Source organism: Tribolium castaneum, chromosome 4 (genome assembly GCF_031307605.1).
Source record: "Tribolium castaneum strain GA2 chromosome 4, icTriCast1.1, whole genome shotgun sequence".
Taxonomy (NCBI): domain Eukaryota; kingdom Metazoa; phylum Arthropoda; class Insecta; order Coleoptera; family Tenebrionidae; genus Tribolium; species Tribolium castaneum.
The window spans coordinates 8,773,358-8,788,856 of record NC_087397.1 but is presented as its reverse complement, the minus strand read 5'-3'; the positions used below and the strand labels follow the sequence as shown (position 1 = coordinate 8,788,856).

The 15,499-nt window shown below is 33.2% G+C and overlaps 3 protein-coding genes across 3 annotated transcripts; 2 read left to right on the top strand and 1 right to left on the bottom strand.

The window, feature by feature from the left end:
* The first annotated feature begins 308 nt into the window (after positions 1-308).
* Positions 309-6,921, top strand: LOC663086 (cAMP and cAMP-inhibited cGMP 3',5'-cyclic phosphodiesterase 10A). Its single transcript, XM_969147.4, has 7 exons — positions 309-921; positions 971-1,251; positions 1,926-2,366; positions 4,242-4,595; positions 4,642-5,059; positions 5,104-5,290; positions 6,794-6,921. The coding sequence occupies exons 1-7, from the start codon at positions 399-401 to the stop codon at positions 6,888-6,890; spliced, it is 2,301 nt and encodes a 766-aa protein (XP_974240.2). The 5' UTR covers positions 309-398; the 3' UTR covers positions 6,891-6,921.
* Positions 6,914-13,370, top strand: LOC663112 (cAMP and cAMP-inhibited cGMP 3',5'-cyclic phosphodiesterase 10A). Its single transcript, XM_969173.4, has 7 exons — positions 6,914-7,657; positions 9,871-10,317; positions 10,367-10,482; positions 10,530-10,767; positions 12,566-12,983; positions 13,031-13,217; positions 13,264-13,370. Exons 1-7 carry the CDS (start codon positions 6,959-6,961, stop codon positions 13,325-13,327), a joined length of 2,169 nt encoding a protein of 722 aa, XP_974266.1. The 5' UTR covers positions 6,914-6,958; the 3' UTR covers positions 13,328-13,370.
* On the bottom strand, positions 13,341-15,487 carry Snx3 (Sorting nexin 3). Its single transcript, XM_969200.4, has 3 exons — positions 15,142-15,487; positions 14,860-15,080; positions 13,341-13,797 (listed from the first exon to the last, which is right to left on the bottom strand). The coding sequence occupies exons 1-3, from the start codon at positions 15,316-15,318 to the stop codon at positions 13,692-13,694; spliced, it is 504 nt and encodes a 167-aa protein (XP_974293.1). The 5' UTR covers positions 15,319-15,487; the 3' UTR covers positions 13,341-13,691.
* Between the last annotated feature and the right edge of the window lie 12 nt (positions 15,488-15,499).

Below are 15,499 nucleotides of genomic sequence, written 5' to 3'. Positions count from 1 at the left end.
CAACAAAAACTTCACGATGTGTAGCCACAACGAAGCTACCTACCTGTGTCAACTGTTAATACTGTAAAAATTCTTTTTTAGTTAATTTACTTTATTTAGTTTCTTTGTGCAAAGATTTTCTTGGAAATTCTAACAAAGTTCAATTCGGAATGTGTGTGGCACTACTTCTTTCTTTTATTTAAAATTTTTACTCGATTTATTGAGGGAGGAATTTTTTTCTAAATATTTTACAGTTACTTTCGTCACAAATAAAATTCCCAGATATCGTTATGAGTTGATGATGATTAAAATCAGTTTCCCTTTCCTCCACAAATCGCCATCTCATCCGTCAGTTATTTTTTAAAATTATACTTTGACGTTTGTCACGTATTTTTTTTCATCTTCAAGTTTGTCCAAAAATGCCTAAAGTCCAGCCCAAAGTGGCGAAAAAGATAATCACCGGCCATGCCACTGAATACAGCAATAAGCCCCAGATCGTGGCTGCCGATCTGCCAATTAGTGATAGAGCTACAAAGAGAGTCATCGCTCCGTTTGTCCGAATCGTCCGAAAGGGACAAAAGCCGCACGAAGCTGAAGAAAGCAAACATTTTAGTTTTTTTCTTCAAAGGAAACCGAGTGTTCTAATCCGCGACCTATCCTCCTTTTTATCCGATAGTGTCGATCTGCCATCTTTACTACACGAAACTGCCGACGTCTTGAAAAGCATAACGAACGCAGCGGGAGTTACTTTATACATGATGGACGCTGCAACTAACGAAATTTACCAAAGTAACAAATTCCCGCAGCGGGACCGCTACAAGATCAGGTGGAAAATCCAAGAAGGGACAACCACAGCAGTTTATGTGGCGTACAAAAAAAACTACGTTTTGATTGATGATATTATTGAAGACGACCGCTTTCCTGAAGGGATCGGATACGAAAGTACAATTTTCCCCATTAAATTAGGTCCAAAAAAACACAGTTATTTTAGCTGAGACTATTAAGTCGGTGCTTTGCGTCCCTGTTGTAACACCCGATGGGGAATGTTTCGCAGTTATTGAGCTCTACCGTCAATTATTTGACGAGCCGTTCTCAAAAGATGACCTCAAAATCACCCTCATTGTCACAGGGTGGATGGGGGCTGCTATCCACCAAAACTCGCGTAGACTTGCCCTCCAACGCCAACAAGAACTCAACGACTATCTTCTAGATTTGACTAAATGCTTCTTTGGCGAGTCGGTTGTGATGGAAAAAATGATTTCAGAAATAGTCGTAAGTAGGGTAGTTATTGAACAGTTAAGCAGAAGTCCCAATTGGAAAATATATTTCCGCCTACAGAATAAAAATGTAGACAATTGCGCGATTCCAAATTAAAGATTGAAATGTGTAGAAAATGCCAAGTTACAAACTTTATTTAATTTTTTTCCACAGTTTTTCTATTTATTGCAAAAATTATAGTAAATGGACATGGATTTTTAACTAAATAATTGACGCCATATAAATCATCTCGATCACAAATGCTCCTGTCATCTTGATCTCCATCAATTTTTTCTTCTTCGTTTAGGGTCCTTTATAGTTTTTTCTCTCTTCTTCTTCCTTCTTTATTAGATTTATACTTTCTGCTTCTGTTTCTTCCTCGTCCAGATAATATTCAATTTGTGAACAACGCCAATTTAGAGAAGAAAAAATAACGAGAAAATTATTAAATATGCTGAACTGAGCGAAGAAATTAGAGAAATGTGGAACCAAACATGTGTTCAGGTTCACCAGCATTTCGCAGTAATAATATAATTTATAACATTGTGTAATAATTAACATCTTCTACACACTTTACTTTTTAGCTTGGAATCGCTCAAAGAACTATAAGTATCTTTATTTTAAAGGCAATAATGATTTTGCTTAACTGTCCAACAACTATGTACTTTACCCTCGATGTAATCTTGTAGAATTTCGCAAAAGTGACTCTTAACGCTGAGAAAGGAACAATTTTTATTATCGATCGGGACAGTGGAGATGATCTTGTTGCCGATATGTACGATGATACCGAGGACGGAAAAGAATTCAAAAAAGCACAAAAAGTGCGTTTTTCGAAAGAGCGCGGAATTGCGAGTCTTGTGGCCCGATCAGGGATCACAGTCAATGTTAAAGATGCGTATAAGGATGCACGTTTCAATAAGGAAATTGATCAGAAAACAGGATTTATCACAAGATCAATTCTGTGTATGCCTATAGTCGGAGTAGAAGGAATTTTAGGAGTAGTACAAGTTGTAAATAAGAAAAGAGGTGGTCATTTCACAAGTACTGACGAATCGTTGTTTAGAACCTTCTGTGTGTATTGTGCACTTGCTTTGCGATTCACTAAAGTGCAAAAGCGGATGCAGTCAACGGTAATGATTGACATGCGACAAATTATGGAATAAGTAAAACCTAAAATATTTTGTTTTGGCAAAAATGGTCAACATTTTGTATGGAAACACCTACTTGAAGAAGTAAAACACGCAAATTTTTATACCACCAAAAGATCCTAATGCTAAATTAAAAACAAAAAAGTCAAATCTACATTTAAATAAAATTTATGGCAACCTCTTGACAGTGTAGTATGATAACAAACCGCACTATTTTATCTAGAACATTACACACTTTTTTGTGGATGCTCTCTACAAAGACAGTAAAAGTACTGTTTTCTAATGTTTGTAAAAATGTTTGTGGTAAAAACCAACTTAAATCATGTTATGTCGAGCACGGAATTTTAGACACTTCTGCCATTTCGTCGTCAAAAAGTATGAAGTATTTCATACGTTTACGTGGAGCCAGGATGGAGTCAGGTCAGGTCAAATGTCAATTTCGTGCTCGCCACTGTATAAGTACGCAATGTTTGGTATCTTAAAAAAAGATACTTATTTTAAGCAAAATCAAAATAGAATATAAAAAAAAATAAAATTTCATTAAAAAAAATAAAATTAGGTTCCTTAGATCAAAATAAGAAAAAAACTATAATCGGAAATGCTCCGTTCTTATCTGAGTTTACCTTATTCCCAAGTAAAAGTTACGTAGGTAGACTTTTTGCATCATTTTTAGTCAGTTCTAGGCTTTAGATTCTCGCAGGACATAGATCTATAGAAACTTTTCCCTTATTTTGGCCTAGAAACCACCCTCAAAATATTTCAACATTTTTTCCAGACTTCCTTAATTGCTTTAAGTACATCTTTATTTAATGTATTGCTGATTATTAATATCTAAAATTAGTATGTAACTAAGTGTCCATTCGCAAACCTCTTGAAATATATAATTTATTAAATAAATACATGCTAGTTTTTGGTTTTCTATAGTCTATACTCAGTTAGTCACCTTACTGTGGACACATTTTTCTTGTACAGTTCGGAAATTTCAAGAGTATTATCCAAATCGACTAAATTTTGTGGTTTTCTTTTTTAAAATAAATAAAATCAAATTGTTTCGCCACAAAATCAAACTATCTTTTTTGCAAATTTTTGTTATAAAATTATTAGAGAGAAATCTGCTAAAAGTATTTTTGCTAATAGTAATCACACAGAAATCAGCGTTTCCTATTAAATACTAGATATACTTTATTTTTTCTAAATTTCTTCAGAATTTGTCTACAATTAATAAAAATAATATTAATAAAATTTAAAATATTAAAATATTAATAAAAAGATCATTTACTGATGTAATGTGAAAAAATACAAAAAAAATTTAGTCCTAAAATTACAAACATCCCTCATTTTAATTTTTTATACCTCCCACAAAACAATAGCATTTTAGAATGACATTAGAAACAATAATTATTTTTTAAATAATATAAATTAATAATTAGAAAAATTCTGAAAACATTCGCGAATCTACTTAAAGAAGAAATAAGACAGCAAATGCTGAATTCTGTGTGATTATTAATTTTTGAGTAAAATTATGCTTTTAGCAAACTCATCTTTTAAGTTTGTTATTCTATGTATTACAATTTACGTTGTTAAATAACACTTTTTGTTGGTCGCTTAATATCAGTTCTAATTTATAAATATCATTATTGTACTCTTATTTATTAATATAATCTTCATTCAAATTGTTAAATAAACATTTTGGTTTGCCATTTTCAAAAAACTAAACAAATTAGGGTGAGAATTTTTAAATTTATTAAAAAAAGACCTACCCTAGCATTTTTATCAAAACAAAATATGTTCAGTTTTAATAAACTTATTCCATAATTTTGTCGCACACTGTTATCTCGGTCCTTACTTATGTTTTAGAGACTGTTGAATAATTGTTTCCTGAAGATGATCCAACTGCAAGTGAAACCTTGCATCCACGATATCATCACATACAACGTGGCAAACTCACAAGTGGTGATCCCCATGGATTTTGACCACTTTGGGTGGCACATTAATACAGAAGATCACCCGAAAATGCCCCAGTATATACTTTACATGTTCCTCCAATTGATTAAAAATACACTACATCCTGAACGTTGCATCCACTACATCCTTTCGGTGAAAAAATTCTACAGGCGGAATCCTTACCACAACTTCGAGCATGCGTTCAATGTAGTCCATTGCATGTATCTTATATTGAAACGAAACATCAAACAATTTACTGAGACTGAAGTACCAAGCAATTTATCAAGTACCAAAAATAAAATAACTTTCGTAGATTAAAGCCTTAATGATTGCTGCTCTCTGCCACGATGTGGACCATCCAGGTTTCACGAATAATTTCCTCGAGTTGAGTAACAACGATTTGGCCAATTTGTACGAAAATTCGTGTTTGGAAAACCACCAGTATTACGTGGCTATGTTGTTACTCGACCATAATAAAGTTCTGACACACCTTTCAAAAGAGGAGTACGAGGTTTTGAGGACAGAAATCAAACAAGCAATCATCGCAACTGATCCTTTGGTTTACTTTGCGAACCAAATCAATTTGGAGAAGATTTGCAATACGCATTCGTTTGACTGGGGTAATGAGACACACCGTTATTATTTGAAAGGGACCATGATGATGGTTGCTGATCTCTCGGGGATGTGTAAGCCGTTTCTGGTGTCGAAACGAATTACGGACAATTTATATGGTAAATAATTCAGTGAGTGATAACGACTGAGTAACGATTTTTAGCCGAGTGTTACTTGCAAGGGGATTTGGAGAAGGAAATGGGGCTTTGTCCCTTATCTATGATGGATAGGGACAAGAGCAATTTTATTCCAGAGGATCAAGTTACTTTTATAACCACTGTGATACTCCCTTGTTTGGACATTTTGGCCCAACTTTTGCCAAACACTGAGGCGTTATACAGCGACACCAAGTCGGTTTTGAGTTTTAAAAGTCCAGTCAAATAGGCCTTTAAACCAAAATGTTGGGAAAAAGTTTGCCTTTTTAATTAAGATACCCCTGAGAAGTGTTTTTTTTAAATTATTACAAAAACGAGTTTTAATGTTTTCATGTTGGACATTAATAAGAATTGTTCCATAACACAAGGATGAATAAAATTCACTGTTTTCTTTTGCATAAAATTCTTCAAAAAAATGCAATATTTTGTTTCATTTGCTCTGGTGCAGGTTTATCAGTTAATGACGCAAAAAAGTCCTCATTTTTAGAAAATAATTTAAAAAGTTAAACATTCCGGTTATTTTAAAACGCTGCCGTATTTTCTTTGTAGCTGAATTTCAAATTCATTAATAATAATTAACTGTATCTTGCAAGCAGTTTAAAACTGAAAAGATGGAACATTTATTAGAAACTGAAAAAAAAGCTGACTGAAACTCTGAGAAACAAATAAGAGAATGAAAGTCTATATAGCTATAAGACGCTGAAAGACAAAAAAACTGAAGACGGATAAACGGAACTGTAATACTGGTACTAAGAAGATACGAGTAAAAGACAAAAAAATTGGAAAACTGAGCAACTAAAGAACTACAAAACTCAATATTTGAAAAACTAATAAGTTAATTCATTTTGGAGATTAAAAAAATTAGCAAACTGAGACAATGACAAATAAATAAGAGCATAAAAAACTGAGAAAAAAGTAACTAATAGACTTTGAACCTAAATGACCAGAAGATTAAGAAGTGAAAAATAAAAAAAATGAGCAAATTGAAATACTGACATTGTAAATACTCGAACACTAAGAGATTGAAATGTTAAAAGTCCTCAAAAGCAATAAACTACAAGTATAAAACATATAATTGCTAAATGACATATAACATATAAAGCTAATATGAATATAGCTGGAACTGAAATGCTGAAATACTAAGAAATTTAAAAACTGGAGAACTAATGCACTGAGAAAATAACAGGATAAAAGCCTGAAGTAAAAAGTGACTAAAAGATTAAAAAAAAAATTTAAAAAACTGAAATGGGATATATTCTCTTCCTAAAAAAATATTTATTATAGCAACAGCGCTTTTGCATTTTTTGGAGTGAAATAGAGCACAAACTGGGAGTACCTGTAATCTAGAAGAAAAAAATTTAAACAGAACCCCAGTGGCTAATTTAGCGCCAAGAAGACTCACCAGTTCAAAGAGAAAAATAATTTTAAAAACTGACAGTTGTTGCTAAAGGGTAGAAACAAACCACAATTTTTTAAAGAATTTTTTTCACAAAACATCATTCGTTTGTTCGAGAATGACGCTAGAAATCATAAAATTTTCATAAATTATTTTTTTACGATATATTCCTTTGCATGTTAAATTAAATAAAGACGACCTTAATTCCTACCTTAAACTACAGGCTTTCCCCAACATTTTAATTTAAAGACCTATTATTTGACTGGCTTCAAAATCAATTTTTTTGATAAATGTGTTTGTAGATTATTGGTCCAAAACTGGCAAGATATTATCGACGTCAGAGGCAAGAAATGCTGGCGCCAGGACGACTCTATTGTAGAAAAAAGATATAATTATTAACGTAATTGAAATAAAAAATTAAATCCAGTTATCACGTGTCATTTATTTATTTCCATATAATTTTAACCATGTTGGCAACCCCTGTCAAAGACCTCCCTAAGTCCCCCCGAACCCACTTTTATCGCCAAACATTTCAAGCAAAAGACGACAAGCTCTTGAGCTTCTTCCTGCAGAAAACCCCAAGTGTGCTTTTACGCGAGCTTTCGTCCTTTCTGACTGACAGTGTTGACCTTCCGTCTCTTCTCCACGAAACTTGCGATGTTCTCAAGAACGTGACAAAGGCGTTTGGAGTCACTTTATACATGGTTGACCCCAACAACGATGAAATTTACTTGACGAAGAAAAAAGCCAGCGAATGGCCGAAACACCGGTGGACAATCGAACAAGGGACAATTGTTGCGGCTTTCGTCGCTTATAAAAAAGAATATGTGATGTTGGAGGACGTAACGCGAGATGAACGCTTCCCTGAAGGGATCGCACGGAAGGGCGAAGCCGTCAAGTCGGTGCTTTGCGTTCCTGTCGTGACCCCAGATGGTGACTGTTTGGCAGTCATCGAGTTGTATCGGCAATCAGACCAAGGGCCCTTCTCCAAAGACGACCTCAAAATCACCATCGTGGTCACGGGGTGGATGGGGGCTGCCATCCACCAAAACCAGCAAAGGGTCGCGTTGAAGAAACAGCAAGAACTCAACGAGTATCTGCTCGATTTGACCAAAAACTACTTCTCGGACAATGTTGTGATGGAGAAAATGATTTCGGACGTTGTGGTAGGTGGTGGGAACTAGGAAGGACTAGAGATTAGGATACGAAACCAGATACAACTCGCTTTATTATTATATTTTTATTTTGTAAATGCCCATTAGATTCAATAAGGAAAACCTACTTCAGACTTCTTGTGGTTACAAATGGACTGATGTAGCGCATTTTTATGTATTTCTACTAAAATCCTCAAGCCAGGTTAATAGACTCTAGCTTTTTTTCATAACTAGGGTTTTCCATTAGAAACTCTTATGTGTATTTCTGGTGTAAGTTACAAGTTGTAACAAGTACCAAGTTCTAATGGAATTAGATGGTATTTTCCATAATTATGTAAGATATCCCGTAAAATACCATTAGAAAAAAAACTAAAAAAACAACCATAATGAACTGAAACGAAGTCTTATGGTCATTTTCCGCAAGACTAAGAAAAAAATTATTTAGAACTTGGACCACGTTTCATATTTTTCAAAACGCTGCAAATATGGTTTACAGAAAACTACATTTTCTTTAAAAGTTCGCTAGATAATTATCTCAGTCTTCAACCGTTTAGGCCCAAAAGACGTTTAAATATTGCAAAAGATATAAACTTGTCCTATTATAATCTACTTCAAAGGTCTTTTTAGTCCTCTGAACGTAAAAATGGCAAAACTTTCTTTTCAACTTTATAAATGAGTAATTTTTAATATTGCTATCCATAAAGTATGAAGTTTAAAACTCTTTCTTTTCCAATACAATTCTTGCAGATAAAAATAAAGTACCGACTACTTTAGTAATTTCTGCGAAGTTCTTAGCTCCCTAATCTTCAGTTTAGAGTACTATACGTAGGTACTTTCTAATATTTCTTCATTTGATGGAGAGTGGACAAAGAAAATTAAAAAGAAAATAAAGAAAAAACAAGTGGCAAAAACACTTGGCCACCAAAACGGAAGAGCTATAGAAGATTATATAGAAGATTATAAGATGCAAAGTATAAAAGTGAAAGTAAATGGATGACAGAAGAAAAAAAAATGTTGGAAAAAAATTAGCACCCAGCTTGAAAGAAAAAGCTTTTCTACAAAGTACTGAAAAATTTAAGAAAAAAGTAAATATAAAAAAAAGAAGGACAAATTATTAGTAACCCAGTAGACAAAATGAATAGATGTAAAAAATACTTCCAAGATCTACTAAACAGTCAAATAGAAAGAAATACGTAAAAAGAAAGAACAGAAGTGATCGAAGCTAGAACTGAAGAAATAGAGAAGCCGGAATCAACATAACGGAAGAAGAGTTGAATAAAGCTATTAAGAAGCAAAAGAATAGAAAATTTCCAGGTCACGATAAAATAACAGTACAAATAATTAAGAAAATAGAAAGTGACGAGAAAAAAGCACTTTTTATTATATACAATAAAATATGGAGTAAAGAAGAAATACCTGAAGAATGGAAGCTGGGACACATAATACATACCAAGAACTAATATAAAAAAGACGATGTCAGAGTTAGTAAAAACTATAAAAAAATAACTTAACTAAGTGTACCGTTGAAAATCTACTAACAAATAATTAAATAATAAATTAAAAACAATAAATGAATCAACATTATTAATAAGTGGTTTTTCTGCAAAGGTAAAGATATACAGGACCACGAGCAAAACATGAATACATGAAAAGCAAGTCTATTTAGCTTTGCATTTATAAATTTTGAGAAAGCGTTTCATAACGTGCGTCGAAACAAAGTCTGGAACATTTTGGAAGAGAGTGGAGTAAACAAAAAATAAAAAAAATTAAATAGAAATCTCTACAGTAACACCAGAAGCTATCAGTAATAACAACGCAACTATCTTCAACAGTTTAGGTTTAAATTAATTTTCGGATTCCTGACCAACGGTAAATGAAACAAATCCGTTGCTTGAACGACTTTGAGACATAAACGGTTGAAAATATGAATATGGTCACGTGGACTTTTTTGTAGAAAATTTACTGCTCTACAACTTTCTTTTCGACATTTTTCTTGTATCTTTAATCGTAATCGGAGCGTTTTCAAAAATATGGGACGAAGCGCAAGTTTATTTTTTGATACAATTTTAGTTGTACTTTAATCTTTTTATTTAATGCACTATTGTCCGCATTTTTTTGCCTTGTGCTAACTGTTTTACAAAAAAACGAAACCATTTCTACATCGTTTCGTATGGTAGTCCGTAGAGAGAACACTGGGAACTTACCTGCGTTAAAATTCTTTTCAGAAATTTGCGAAAAAAACACTAGGAGCGGAAAGAGGCTCATTCTTTATCATTGATAAAGAAAACGAGGAACTTGTTGCCGATCTGTTCGACGAAGGGATCGACGAACAAGACACAGGTCTTTATAAGAAAAACACAAAAATCAGGTTTGGGAAAGAGAGAGGGATTGCGGGACTGGTGGCAAGAACAGGAGTTGCTTGTAACATCAAAGATGCCTACAACGATTCCAGATTTAATAAGGAAATCGACCAAAAGACCGGATTCACCACCAAATCGATCCTTTGCATGCCCATAATGGGAGTTGAAGGGATTTTGGGAGTTGTCCAAGTTGTCAATAAGATAAATGGCGGATATTTCACAAACACTGACGAGGACCTTTTCAAAACTTTTTCCGTTTATTGCGCCCTTGCTTTACATTACACGAAAGTCAACCAACAAATGAACAAAATGGTAGTCCCCCATTATTAAAATCACGATGAAAGAAACGATAATATTTCAGATGCACGTTAGTAACATTTCGCTGAAATTGCTCCGACTTCAGATTAAACCGTGCAGTCACGACATCGAAGAGTTTATTCAACACCCGGACCCCAAAATAAGTCCAGATTTTTACCAGTAAACTTCCCAGCAAGTCATACAATTACTTCAATATCATTTTTTAGGTTTAGTTGGTACATTAATCTCAATAGTTTCGATCAAATGCCGCAGTATTGCCTCTATATGATACTGCAAGTGGTGCACGTTTCCGAAATCAATATCAAAAATATGATGCAGTTTATTTTATCGGCCAGAAAATTATACAGGAATAACCCTTATCACAATTTTGAGCACGCTTTCAATGTGTGTCACTGCATGCATGCGATTTTGAGGCGCAACTTGAAAAAATTTTCAGTTGTTGAGGTAACAGTCACCTAAAATGAAAATGATGCGTCCATAAACGAACGCCCTAACCAGAGGTCATAGACTGTAGTTTTGAGAGTAAAATAAAAAACAAAAAAAACATTTTGTAAGTTTGTTGGTATATATTTCCAGCCACAAATTCTAATTATGTCCCAAATTTTGTTTTAAGAGTACTGACGATTAGTTAAATGGTAGTACTTTTGTGAAAACAAACCTTTTTCGATAAATTTCCCTTATACTGGCAAAAAAATCACGAAATTTGATAGTGTTTTAGCTTATTTCCAGCGAATTAGTACGTTTGAACTTGTCAAACTTGTGTTTTTTCAAAAATAAGCCAAAAACTATCAAGTTTTTCTTTCTCCAAATGTTTTTATAAAGTTTACAGCCTGTAAAAGAATTATGTTAACATTTTCTAAAAACAAAACAAAATTTACGAAGATAGAACGAAAATTGTGTGAATTCTGTTTTTGACGAATTTTTGAACAATTTTGTGAGATAAAAACCAAGTTTTTCTTGGGAAAAAATTTTTAGATTATCAGTTTTTTCTCGAGATTTTGCAAAAAAAAACCGAAAAACATTTCAAATCCAAAATTGCCTTATTTTTTCCTTTTTTGAGAAAGTTTTTGTTCAGAAAAGTAATTATTCCGCAAAATTTTGTTAAAAACAGATCGAAAAATTACCCAATTATATTAAAATAGGTGTTATTTTACCCTTCTTTAAATATCGTTAAGATAAAAGCAAAGTTTATCGACAAAATGACCTAAAATAAGATGAAAAATACTGAATTATATTGAAATTTGAGCTATCTTATCTTTTTTTAGGTCAAAACTAATTATTAAAAAAACACCTAAAAATCACACAAAAATGGAAATTGATATAATTGTCACTCGATTAACCTCGTTTTTTATGTGAAATTTCGTAAAAATAAACCGAAAAACCACAACATCTGACCGAAAATCATGTTTTGTTGTTGAGTTAAGTTTTTTATCTTTAGAGATGTTGTAAAAACAAACTGAAATTAAGTCGAAAAATACATAATAGTTCGACGATTTTGGGTATTTAGCACGTTTTCCGAACAGAAACAGAAATATCCACAAAATTTTACCCGAAACAAACCGGAGAATCAACAGTATTAGGCTAAATACATTGTAATGTAAGATAGTTTGAGCGGTTGTCTCTCGAAAAATTTCGAAAAACCGGTTGAAAAATTATCAAATTTGAACCAATTTGATATTAATTTAGTCCTATTTCTATCAATTTAATGCGTTTTTGTAACTGAAATTCATTTATTTTGTAGGCTCTTTCAAAATACGCCTAAAAATCATTAAAATAAAATGAAACTGATGTACGAGTAACTTTGTTGTTTTCACTCGATTTCGTTTTTATTTTTCAATGTTTACATTTGATTAGCACCTTTTTTGATGCAGAAACATAATTATTTCGCAAAAGTTGTCAAAATTGGCCAAAAAAACGTCGAAGAAATTAATTAATCTTCAATAAGAATCCGTGTTTTATTATGTTTATTATCATATGGCAAATTTTACTCGTACATTAACACTTATTTTACATCAACCAAATAATAAGTAATTATTAAAAAAAATTTGGAAAAATTGTCTTATTTCTCAATCATTTCAAACAATATATCGAGCTTAAGCATCTCTCAAAACTAATTAACGATCTCTGAGGACTTATGACAGGGGCTGGTTGCTGTTAGTTTATGGACGCCTCATTTTTATTTTGGGTGAATATACTACAAAAAACCAAGTAAAATTAACACAAAATCGATTATTTTTTTTAGTTGAAAGCGTTGATAATAGCGGCATTATGCCACGATTTGGACCACGGAGGCTTCACTAATAATTTTCTCCAACTAATCAATGATGATTTATCGCAACTTTACGACGAATCCTTTTTGGAAAATCACCACTTTCGGGTCACAATGACGATTCTAAATGACTGCGAAATTTACAGTAATTTATCGGAAACCACGTACAAAATAATCTCCAAAGAGATAAAAGAGGCCATTCTGGCAACAGATCTGGCGTTGTATTTCAAATTTAGAGCAAAGCTGGCCCAGATATGCAACGACAGTCTTTTTGACTGGGGCAATCCAGTGCATCGGAATTTTGTTAAAGCTATAATGATGACAAGTTGCGATTTGTCGGGGCAATGTAAGCCGTTTTATGTGGCGAAAAGAATCACCGATAACTTGTATCGTAAGTGATTATAATTTATTGCTTCGTGAATAATGTTTTTTCATCAGGCGAATTTTACCATCAAGGAGACATGGAAAAAAAGATGGGTTTGCATCCATTGTCCATAATGGACAGGGAAAAACAGCATACTATTCCCGAGGATCAGGTGCAGTTTTTAAGCATCGTTGTTATCCCATGTGTGGATTTATTAAGGGTTGTTTTGCCCAATACTGAGGACTTGTATAATGAGGCTTGGTGGGTGGTGGGATATCTAATTAGGTGTTTACCATTGATTTTTCAGCACGTTACGTGACACTTGGCAGGAAATGATTCACAAGAGAGGGACAACAACACCAACGAAATAAATGTACAAAACAGTCTTGATATAAATAAATTTATTTGAGTAAATATTACATAACTGACATAATCTATACATAAAGCCTAATATTTCACAATATATAGTATGGAAACACTTCCATCAATTAACTTAGTTCCTTCTAATTTTATTAGTATTTTTATCAAAGTATCGTAGGCTTCATTTCTCCTTAAAAAACTACCAATCATAACATATACAATCATACATACATACATAATTTTGTAAAAAGATATCAGAAGGGAAAATATATAATAAAGTTCTTAATTTCAACTTGCAGCAGCAGCAGTACATAATAAACCAGGAAAGGATGGAATTTAAATTTGAAATAAAACTACATTTGCATCTGTGCTGGCTTACGTATTGCGAATTTTTCCGGGAACGTAATTTTTGTCAATGTGAGGCTCTTGCAAAAACATGTGTAAACAACGCTCGTTTTGGGCTAAGGGATGACCCGCAATCCTGAAATAAAGTCACTCAATCACACTTTTGAACGTCGCTTTAACTAAAGGCTGGTTTACAAAATTTACATAAGTATACTTTTTCAAATTAATGTGCATCATAGTAGGCTGTGGAAGCTTAAATGCACATTTAATTTAATGGCCGATTCACACAAAAGTGTTGTCATTCAGAACAAATTTTATGACATTGATAATACTGTGATAATACCAAAAATCTTTATCTATCTTTAATTAAGTTGTTAATTTTAGCAAATTTTTGATACCTCAGAAAATGAAGCAGACATATTTACTTGATAGAATAATTAATAAAAAAAAAATAGATTGCACATTGATATGAAAAAAACTAGTATTACTTGCATACCTTAAATTACAATTGAGACGGTCAGAAAAAAATGAGATTGTACTACACTTTGGAACTAATGCCCTCATTTATGTACATACGTTATTAAATTATGAAATAAATACTACCATACGTTGATTATTAATTCATACTAAGTGATACATTTTATCGACCGTGTTGTCTTTTATTACTTTCATAAACCATTCATTAATTTAACTTAACATTCTTATAAATTCTACTAACCGTTTTTTAATTTCACGGACCAAAGGTACGGCCTGTTAAAATAAAATACTGGGAAACAATCCACAAGATCATTTAATTTGTACCGTTTAACTAATTAGCAAGTCATCTCAGATTTTTGATGATTGCATAACATCGAAATTAAATTAGTATTCAAATGGCTGACCTAATTATTCAGCTCCGAAGGGATCATATTTCACACGATAAAAAATTTGATAACGCGGATAGAAAACACATTTTTTAATTGATGCTTGTTGTGGTTTGTCATTGTGAAGAGTAACGAACAGATAGAAATAATTATATTTGATAGTGTCCAACATCCGCTAGCATTGTTATTACGTGCACCAGCGCTCGTTTTTCAAGTGAATGGTTGTAAAAAATAGCATCTCATTAATTGATTTATTTACGAAAAATCGTTAACGTTATCAATTTATCAAATGATTTTGCAATTACGAAAAACTGGTTGATTTATGGGCTACTTACTTATTAATAAAGACTTCCAAGCCTTTTCTCCTCTCCTCAATAAAGTCTTCCTCAAATATTCCATCATCTCCCCTAAACGGCAACTGCCTTTTCCAGGCCTTCCCTGGCAAGGGAGGTACCACAATTTTACTGTCCCTCTCCAGTTCATTCCTCAGCCACTCAAAATCGCTGTACCTCCGCCTAACGCTGGACTCTTTGACTTTAAAAACTGGCAAGTTAGTCTGCAAAAAAACAAAAAAACTCGTTAATATTTTGGGCAAAAAGTGCCACCCAAACCCTCACTCTCATTTTGACTTCGTAATCCGTGTAACGTTTTTTGCCAACACCGATGGTCGTTACGGGATTTACAACGTCGATTTCAAGGAAATTCGCCGGGGCGGCATAAGCGTCGTCTAAAGTCTGCTTTTTTACATTGAGACGTCGTGTGGCTTCTACCGTTGCATCCGATTCGGCCATCATTCTCTCCGGTTCTGATACAGCTTGAGGGGGAACTTGCGAGTCTTTAGATGGGGCACCAACAGGCAATTTTATTAATCTTTAGAAAGATTTTACTAGAACTTTAGAGCACCTTCGTTCACAACAAATCGCACACAAATGTCAAATTTTGATGCTGTCAAGTGGCTCGGTCGGTACCGCAGGC